Source organism: Lates calcarifer, linkage group LG17, assembly GCF_001640805.2.
Source record: "Lates calcarifer isolate ASB-BC8 linkage group LG17, TLL_Latcal_v3, whole genome shotgun sequence".
NCBI lineage: Eukaryota > Metazoa > Chordata > Actinopteri > Centropomidae > Lates > Lates calcarifer.
The window spans coordinates 15,824,869-15,834,780 of record NC_066849.1 but is presented as its reverse complement, the minus strand read 5'-3'; the positions used below and the strand labels follow the sequence as shown (position 1 = coordinate 15,834,780).

The window sequence follows — 9,912 nt, the reverse complement described above, 5'->3', positions numbered from 1 at the left end:
TGAGTAAAACTACATTGTGACATGGAGATATTTTAAATGATGTGCTTAACAAAAGAGGTGGTGGCTAATGTGACTTCAGTGATCATCATGAGGTAAAAACTAATGTGAATTCTGTGTACAAAACTATTTTACATACCTTATAATAAAACATCTCGCACCAGTTTGTTTTCAAAATGAGACCTCAGAGATTTACATGAGCTTGAAACAGTGACTAAATTCAGCTTTGTTAATATGAAGCTATTTTGACAGGTTTATTCTCGATAAAAATCAAAATGGTGATTGGAAAATATGAAGAACGAGCAAGTTGAAAACAAATCTTTGATGCAGTGGAGAAAAAAAATAGTCTCGCTTAGTGCCACCGTTTTTCAACCATGATGTATTCCTCCGCGGCGTAGTATAATTATGCAATGAGGCAGCAAGGCGAACAACGACCAGGCGGAGTGATTTAGTAAGGACTACACCCAAGAGCTTGTCCGATTGCAGCGGCTTCTCTTCGTTGCCTAGACCAGAAGAAAGCCGGGACGTGACGGAGCTGGGGGGGTTTTGTTTGCTGGAGGCCCGTTAAACCACCGATAAATACAGCTTCCTCACAGTGTCTTCGTCGCTCGAGAGGCGTTTGTGAACCTACTTGACCCAACGTGCTTTTTCCATCTTAGAACTAATTTCACAAACATGTCCTGGCAAAGCTACGTGGACAACCTGATGGCTGATGGCAGCTGCCAGGACGCGGCCGTTGTTGGGTACACGGACGCCAAATACGTCTGGGCATCGCATTCCGGCGGTACCTTTGCCAACATAACGGTTAGTATGCTCTGTTTGTATATATCGAAGGTTATATAGGATAAAATTTTAAATTTTGCATGCCGGTGCGTTTGTCTGCATAGCCAGGCCTTGTTGAATGAGGATAAGGCGAGCGGTGTGGTACACATGGTATCCGGTGGTCAAACACAAGATGCATTGGCACGTATGCACCACTGCTTTTTAATCTATCACCAGTCTGTGGTGGATTTTACAGTATCTCTTTCCAGTGGCTTTAACACACTTGGCGACCTCAGGTTATTTATCTTTTTTTCGAAATAGCAACAAGAGTAGTCGGAGATGACCCAAGCCACAGGCGAACGGTACCGCGAACTCGAGCTAAAAGGGCTAACTTAGCATCGCTAGCAGCCTAGCTAGCATTGACTAGCAGCGTTTGCTTGTGATACCGGTCAGAAAGCGTAACCGAGTTCAAGAATCCAGTCTAAACCCACTCCAAGCTAAACATGTTTTCTCCCGGATTTTGCCATTTGTCTTTGAAAAAGCTGCTTAGGATTGGGTAGACAACACCGCCTACCAGCCCCGCAACTTAATGTTAACATTGATTAGCACACTACAGCTGGCGGTTAGCTCAGATCAGGCCGGTCATCCCCGCTGGAAAATCGTTATAGCCAACGCTAATAGCGCAGAGTTCGCGGTGCTCACATGCGTTCCTGGCGTGCGGTCGTGCCGTCGGTCTGCCTTGGTTTTTTTTCCTATTCGGCTTCTGTGAATCACACTGCCGCTACCGCCCCTTATTTTCCAAGATGGCGGATACACTCCCAGTTTCTTATTCATTTTGTTCATGGAGGCTAATCGGGCCGTTTGGTCCTCGGTGAACATGTGCTGCAACGGTCCAGATTTTCAAACTCCATATTTATCACGTTTTTCACGTTATACCGCACGTATATCAGAATCGACTGTGGCATTTGTTTTAAATATAACTTGACTGAACAATCGTCTCCACTGCTTCCTTGAGCCTCCATTTTGTCTGGTAAATAAATTATTGGTCAGTAATTTAAATATTTGTGCGAAGGTGAACACTCGAGTCGTGATTGAATGTAACAAAATGAGTGGTCATTTTGACGACGAAATAAGCAGCCTATTCCACGGTCAAGTGAACTGTGAACGAGTGTGCTGCTGTTAGCTAACGTTACTTGGGAGTATCCTCTCGGGGCAGGGTATCGTTATCTTCTGGAGAAGCACTCTCAACAAACGGACAGAGTCGTCTTTTTTTCTTGTCCGCGTAGATTAAAAAAACTCATTAAAAGCCAGGGGTAATTGTCTGCTTGCTAATAATGTTAGCCACGTTTTATCTAAACCCGGCGACTACAGTTTCGGTAAACGAAATAAGCTTTCTAGGGAGTGAAGCAAGTTAACACTGGGTTTGTGAAACTGCGGTGTAAGTTTCATGTGGGAATAGAGACCTGGATCCCGGTGGGGGAACAACTGTTGGTGTAATTACTTAGCCAGCCGGGCCCCCGACGTGTAGCTAGCCGACATGCTAACGTTATCCGAGCCTGTATGAGTTTGAGTTTCCCGTTTTTTGTGTCTGGAGGGTTTCGTGTGTGCCATGACTGTGCAGTTCTGGAGTTGAGGGGCGACGCCTTTTGTTCTGCAGATTGGTTCAAAGGGGGGAAAATCCGGTCTTCTAAATATGTGCTAATAGCTTCATTACGATTAAATACATTTTTATACATGTTTTGTTTATATGGCAGCGGTCAGAAAAAGTGTGATATTGGTAGTAGTCAAATCTTAAAGCAAGTTTCTTAGCGTAATGGTTTTTGTCAGCTGCAGTGGGCCTCTGAGATTTCACAACGTGACACTTGAAGTACGATGGAGACAGCTATGTCTAATATAGGCCAGAATAAAGAAAAGTTTCTTTAAAGAGCAAGAATCTCACCAAATTTTGATTTCTATTAATCAATAAGATGCAATAATTTAAGATATAGTTCAGTTTATGTATAGTGATATATGGTTGTCTTTATTACTGTTAACACTGATGAATTTTAGAATTTTGGACTGTTTTGGGAAAAACTTAGGAAGTAAAGAATTAATAGCCTCAGGTATTTAAACAATATTTGAAGACATGTAATGATAGCCTCAGGTCTTGAGGTATGTGTATTAAGGTTGTCTGAGGCATCAGTTTACTCCATAATTATTCTGCCTCAAGTTATAATTTCATTTAAGTCTTCAGACCAGCAGCGTCTTAGAAGATAATCTCCAAAATATTTAATGTCTTTTTAGATAAAGGGACGCGTGAGCCCCAAGGCCTCCCATAGTTGAATATCATAGTCCATCCTAAGTGATCACTTTTTGAAACTGAATCCACCATGTGGACACCACACTGAAATACATGTGTCTCTCTTTAAAAGTGCATGGTTTATGAAACTTTTAGACTATGTATAGCCTTGTATGTTAAAAAGTCACTTTAGAGGGCTTTTGCTGAGTAGGGGCGAGGTGTTATGACCTTGTATGTTATGAGATTAACATTTATCACTTTGTCTTCCAGAAAGGCTATGGTTATAGTTATTATAGATATTGTTAAAGATACCATTTCTGATTATTTGGAAATGCTACTACTACACGAGTATTAGTTCTAGTTCCAATATAAATTCCAGATTAATTGTTTTAAAGATGTTTTTGTTGCTCAATAAATGCAAAAACTTGTGTGTCTAGAACTATTAATTACGCTGTATGTTACTGCTTGTAGAGGAAAAGAGAAAACTGGAAGCTGAGACAAGAGACAGAGGAATTAAATTGTTTATTTGCTTAGCACTTAATCAGACTGAAAAAGGCTTCAAAGTGCCCACACTTGGAGCAATAAAAAAGAATTATGCTCAATGAGAGCAAGGGACAAACGCCCACAAATCATCACCAAGGAAAAACAGTGTCTGCCTGAGTGGACTGATATTCTACATGGAGACTGGCAGATGTACACAAACCTGACTTTGTTTTTTTTTTTGTGATTTCTTTTAGTCTGATGAAATCAACGTTTTAGTAGGAAAGGATCGGGAGGGATTCTTCACCGGTGGGCTGACCTTAGGCAATAAAAAGTGCTCCGTAATCAGAGACAGCCTCCCAGTTGACGGCGACTGGACAATGGACATCCGGACCAAGAGTCAAGGAGGAGAGCCAACATACAACGTTTCTGTAGGCAGAGCTGGCAAAGGTGAGTTCCACATTTAGTGTTGTTGTTAGCCACATTCATTTTAGTGCTACAATAACACCGTAGCCTGCTTTGATATAGTCTTATTAGTTTAGCTACTTTTATGACTTCTGTGTCATCCATGCATGTGGGATAGATCTTTAATACACCTTTCCTCAATATATGACATAAACAGGTGTTAAAATGTCTGTGACTCACTGGATATTACCTTTTTGAATGTTTGCTGATTTATGAGGGGGAACAAGTGCATCTCAGCAAAATGTGATGTGTAGAAATATGCAGACAGGCTGTTTAGAGCTGAGGGGCAAGTTCATACCAGGAGACTCATTAGATCAGGGTATAAAAGGATGTTCACCTCAAATTCCAGGTTAGGGGTTAAAGCTAGTCTTTCAAGCAGATAATTTCAGCTGTGGATGATATACATTTTGTTAGGTAAGTGTTTGTAGGGAACATTTGATGTCCTGCAAGTGAACAAATCTCAAACCAAAGCCAATTGATTACATTTTTAGCAGTTTCACACTTATAATATCTCATGTCTGGATGTTTATGTTGACTAGTTCCTGGCCCTTCTCATCCAACCTTTGTCCGGATTTTAAAATGAACTCCACCATTTCCTGATTTATTCTGTGATACAGATTTTCACTCATCTACCATATATTGAAACAAGATTTATGATAATACATTGCAAATTGCATTATATCCTTTTAGTTTGGGGAACTCATGTTGCATACCATAAGTAGTTTCTAATCCATACTGGGGTATTGTTAGCCCTAAACATCAACAGCAAGAAGTGATTCAGTCAAACTGATGAATCATTTGGCTGTGTCTTCCACAAACTGGATGCTTGTCAGCCAGAACAGCAATAAAGCTGGCACATGATTTGTGTTCTGCATAGCTCAAACACTTCTCTACAGGGGTCACAACTCAGTCATGGAGCACTATTTGAAGGCTGAGGGTTTTTTTTCCCAAATACAGCGGTTAAAACAGATGTATAAAGTATGCATATATTCTGTGAATTCCTGTCAAAACAGGAAAATGTGGCATTTTAAAGGTGACGGTGTATGATACAAATTAGCAAACTGAATTAAAGTCCCTGTTAGGGACTTGTCTGAGAGTTGTGCCAGTTTTCATGTTGCCTATATGGGCCCCAATGCCCCGTCCTCCCCACTTTTTCCAGACACAACTAAAACTTAAAGGTGAGACTGTAACTGGTCACTATTCTACACACACTGGACTCACTCTGTGGGCCAGGGTTTTCTAAAAACTTCTCGAACTGCATGCATCTTTCTCCTTCCTGGTTAACACTCCCCTTATTCACAAAGTATGAATCTGTTCCCCTGCTCACATGCTTCCACTCCGTTACTGGTAAAAAATACGTATTCAGGGCTCTTACATGTATTGAGGAGAGGTACCACAAGCATGCTGCTGTATCTGCATGTGTGCTGCATTAGTGATGGTTGTTAGTAGTCAGTAGAAGCTTCACTTTCTTATTCTTTGCTGCTGGCATGGTGCATACTGATTACAGATGAAACAATAAAAAGACTAGAGTCTTCCAAGTGGAGTGCTGTAAACTCAGTAGTGCAAACAGGGATACTACCAGCCACTTTAGACAGGCATCCATGTATTGTTTGGACATGGCACTAATGTAACCCAAATAGTGAAAATATTTGCTTTGGCAGCCATGTAGACTAGTAAACTAAAACACCCATCCATGGTGAAATTGTAGCTGGAACATATTGATGAGACATTTCATACTAATTACATCATTATAGATATAATGTGGCAATATTATGGTTATTATCTGTACTTTCAGAACCGACTTCACATTAGTTTTTGAGAAAGATTTTGAGGATATGATCGACTGATTAGTGGCAATAATATTCAACTTTACCTTGACAGAATTTGAGAAGCATTCACATAATTTACAACAGATTTTAGACATGACACACAAATTTCATTTTTACTAATCAGGAGCATTTAAAGCAGCACGTTGGGTTCAGGTGTAATTAACTACCTGTCTAAACCTGACCTTTTTAAAACTTTCTGCAGTACAGCTTTGATTTGGGTACAGCTCAGTGATCCTCACTGTGACGCCAGAGCACGCTGATGTTACAAATTGGCTTGTTTTATCAATAGTTCTTGAAATATCAAACGTTGCTTTTACTCTTAGTGGAAATCAGTAGATGTTAAGGTGAACTTATGTAAGTGTGCACACTGACAAACTGCTTTGCATGCTTCCTTTACATTTATTCTCCCGCTGTACTCACTTTCTGTCTTTCTAATTGTAATGTGACATGTCTTGTTGTTTCATCACCAGCAGCACTGATGAGAAAATGAATGTTGAGGCTTGATAAAGCCTTCAGACCAAAGGCGCTGCTCTGCTTTTTGTACCATTGTCCTCCTCCGTAGCCGTCTCGTCTTGCCTGCTGGTTTTGGCTCTGTGCTCTTCTCTTTTCACGTGTGTGATCTCCACACCTTCTCTAAATGTCCCTTCTCTGTCTCTTTTCTTTCAGTCTTGGTCTTGGTAATGGGCAAAGAAGGGGTCCATGGAGGCGGATTGAATAAGAAGGCATACTCGATGGCAAAATACTTGAGGGATTCAGGGTTTTAGTTTAGTTTTGATGTAGCTTATGGTGGCGTAGTTGAGGGAGAGAGAGAAAAAAACCAAACAAAAAGGCAAACAAAAAAAAACACAAAACTTGGGAAAAAAAAAAAAAACAGACCAAAAAAATAAAAACAAATTACTGTCTCAAGCCCATTTTTCTCCCCCGTACAGTCCCATTAAACAAAATCCCAGGAGCATTTCTAACACAGCACAGGGTCCAGACTCTGTCATCAGCAATGTAGCCCCACGTTTAGCAAGGTGGCAATTTAAAAAAAGTACTTTCTTTTCCAGCCCTGTAATCACCATGTCTGTCCATTTATTTTGTTGTTTTTTTTTCCTTTGTGTACTCCAGCATTGGTTGTTGTCATGGGGAAGGAAGGTGTCCATGGAGGGCAGCTCAACAAGAAAGCATTTCAGATGGCTGAGTACCTGAGGAAGTCTGGATACTAAAGCAGCCTGTACCCAGCCACCTAGCAGCTCACCCTTACCACCCTGTTGCATTTCACACTACTTCCAGTCCTAGTTGGTAGTTATTTTGTTCTTTTTTCTGCCTTCTCTCCTCCCCATTTGTTATCCCTCTTTTTTTTTTTTTCTTTTTGTTGTCATCTTCCCCTAACCCCACCCTCTTCCCCTCCCTCCCCATCAACACACTTGCGCTGTGTCCTCTTTTTTTACCCCCTTAAGCACTCTAAGTTGATCCATAGCGAAAGATGAGCATGTTGCTAACAGGTTGTCATGACAAATCTGTACTTAACCAAGACCAGCAAAAAAAAACATTCTGGCCAAAACACTTGGACAATGAAAGCTATAGCATCAGTTTGAAGTAGGTTTTTTTTTTTTCCTCTCTGTGATGGTGCCCGTTACTTAGTCCCTCTCAAACTCAATCAACCCCCCCCGAGCAGCCGATGCCTTTGGAGCACTTGAGCTGTAACCAAGCTCGTCATGTCTTCCTCTTTTAATTTCCCCCTATCAAGTCCGGGAGGGGAGACTGCGTGCATATCTTGGTCCACTGTTGTTTCCCTCTTACACCCACCACTTGCCCCCGCCCTCCTCCCTCTCTCCATGCTCCTGCCAAAATTTTCTGTTCCTCCCCTCTCTCCCTGTTTCCCTATCCTGTTTGCTCAAAGCAGGTGACACTAAAAACCTCACAGGACACTTATCTTCATCCAACACTACACACCACCCAACTAGTTCTCTTAACTCCCCTCTGCCTTCAGATCTGCTGCTCTGTCCTGGTTATACTTTATACATAATGGGGAGGTGGCCTGTGTGTGTCTGTGTAGGAGGGGGATGTTCGGATCAGCTCAGTTAACGATCATGAACGGGATTTGCGAGCGTTCCAGATGCTGGTAGCCTCTCTCCCCTCCCCATCATCACAACCTCCCCGACTACACGAAAAAAAAACCCATGGACATTCCACAGTAACAATGGCTCAGGCACTTAAAACTGTTTTTGTTTGCCAGCTCCTGTAATATATTTTTTATTTTATTTAGTTTTTGAAAGGCTGCCATTTTTTTGGACAGTAGATATCCCAGCATATAACCATCTGGAGTATGTCCAGTTTGAATTTTTTTTCTTTTTATAGGACCAAGTGTAGTCGAAGTTCGGGTGTTTATACAGTTGCTCTAAATCATGTGAAGGATGACTGCTAACTTTTTTTTCTGATGAAGGAAGCCAGACAGTTAATACATAACTATGGTTAAAAAAAAAAGAAGCTACAGGGGAGGTAAGGGTGGGAATATCTGATGAAAATTCTCATTTCATTGTTTTTTTTTTCTTTATTGTTTAGAAAACAAATAACTGCATTTGTACAAACCCATGCTGTGTTGACAACTACAAAACTGTGGAATAAATTGCCTTCTACTCTATAGTCAACTGAGCTCTGGGGTATCACACGGTCTGTCCACGGTCAGTACTGCTAAATGTAACGTCCAACTTTAAAAAAAAAAAAAAAAAACTTTCAAAAGTAGAAATGACACTCAAGGAGATGGGATTGGTTGGAACAAAAGACGCTCATGGTTGTCTTGTCAAAACTTAACTGCAGAACCTGTGTATCCTGTGCCATAATGTAGAGAGATCTGTTGCTGTTGTAAGATGGATTTTACCCACTGTCCACTAAGGAGTCATTTCATTGGCACTTTTTTCCTCTTTATTTTTAGCTTCAGCTCCACTGTTTAGGCCTTGTGGGATATGTGTACTCATATATATAAAAAAAAAAAACCTGTTTCAAGTCCTGTTTGCTGATTTATGTTCATTTCCTTTTCCTCACCACTTTTTTTCTTACATCTGGGATACAGTCTCTTTAATGCATCTGATTTCATATGCATAAAACCAAGAAATGCCATAAATTGATTTATCACCTTGTTTACAGACAGATCAAATAAATTTATTCCAACCAGACAAGCGTTTACTGTCCTGTTTCTTTCACATGCATCACTGCCTGCATAGTGGAATAGCTCAGTGTTTCTATGTATGTGCTCACTCGCTTCATTGTGGAGTTGGATGAGCAGATCGATACCACTTTTTCTGTATAGTATAAGGCTACGGGCGGTTAGCTTGAAATGCTAGGAGCAGCTAGCCTGTCCTAAAGGGGAAACGGTCTTCTCGTGTTGTGGGTTTAGGTCGAATCAAATTACAGAAATTAGAAATTCCAAAAATGTGCATCAGTTGTTGGACAAGAGTCTCTGTCAGAAAACAGGATTACCAGAGGCTTGGCATGACTTTGCAGAATAACACCTGGAACCATCTGAGTTCTGGACTGAAATAAAAGCAGTGCAGGTTTTCAGCCCACTCAGTAATCTGCTTCATGAGACAGGCCCCAGGATATACAAAAAAAAAAAAAATTGTTCACTCCTGTTTACAGCCTGCTGCCAATTATTGTTTCAAGCCAGTGAAGTCGACTGCAGTTGGGTTGGCTTTTTGCTGCAGTCATTAGCTCAGCTGTTAACCCAAATTGTTCTTTGTTATGACTTTAAAATGAGCGAGTTTCAAAGTTCATTAACACCTTGGCAACAGCAGCTGATGAAACAGACTCACTTTCCACGTCCAGTGTTGGAGCTTTGAAGCTTACGATTACACCCAGTTGGCAGTTTATTACACCCAGCTAAAACTAATGCAGTCTAATCCAACAGCCCTTCAGTGAATCCTGCCCTCATGAAGAGGTGTTGATTCAATTATGTGTACATTTTGGAGGCTGTTGAATTGTATTGCTGACAGGTGTTCCTATTATGTTTTCCACCCTGTTTATATCAACGAGTGTCGGCTAAATAACAGGAAAAAAACAATCTCAAATTCCAATTTTTGAGCACTTTGAGTGTATAGCCTGAGGTCCTGAGTTCATTCT

General features: G+C 40.9%; 1 protein-coding gene across 2 annotated transcripts; it reads left to right on the top strand.

The window, feature by feature from the left end:
- Positions 1-421: 421 nt before the first annotated feature.
- pfn2b (profilin 2b) lies at positions 422-8,972 on the top strand. 2 transcript variants are annotated; one of them, XM_018673103.2, is made up of 3 exons: positions 422-801; positions 3,775-3,967; positions 6,478-6,915. In XM_018673103.2, exons 1-3 carry the CDS (start codon positions 673-675, stop codon positions 6,573-6,575), a joined length of 420 nt encoding a protein of 139 aa, XP_018528619.1. In that variant the 5' UTR covers positions 422-672; the 3' UTR covers positions 6,576-6,915. The 2 variants fall into 2 exon arrangements, with proteins under 2 accessions (XP_018528619.1, XP_018528618.1); XM_018673102.2 differs by lacking the exon at positions 6,478-6,915 and adding an exon at positions 6,922-8,972 and having other exon boundaries at positions 451-801.
- Positions 8,973-9,912: the final 940 nt, after the last annotated feature.

Bases quoted from the DNA above. Each gene is read 5' to 3' on its own strand.
- pfn2b (XM_018673102.2), top strand. From the start codon at position 673: ATGTCCTGGCAAAGCTACGTGGACAACCTGATGGCTGATGGCAGCTGC. The intron at 802-3,774 runs GTTAGTATGCTC...GATTTCTTTTAG, and splicing joins GTACCTTTGCCAACATAACG to TCTGATGAAATCAACGTTTT. The intron at 3,968-6,921 runs GTGAGTTCCACA...TGTGTACTCCAG, and splicing joins TGTAGGCAGAGCTGGCAAAG to CATTGGTTGTTGTCATGGGG.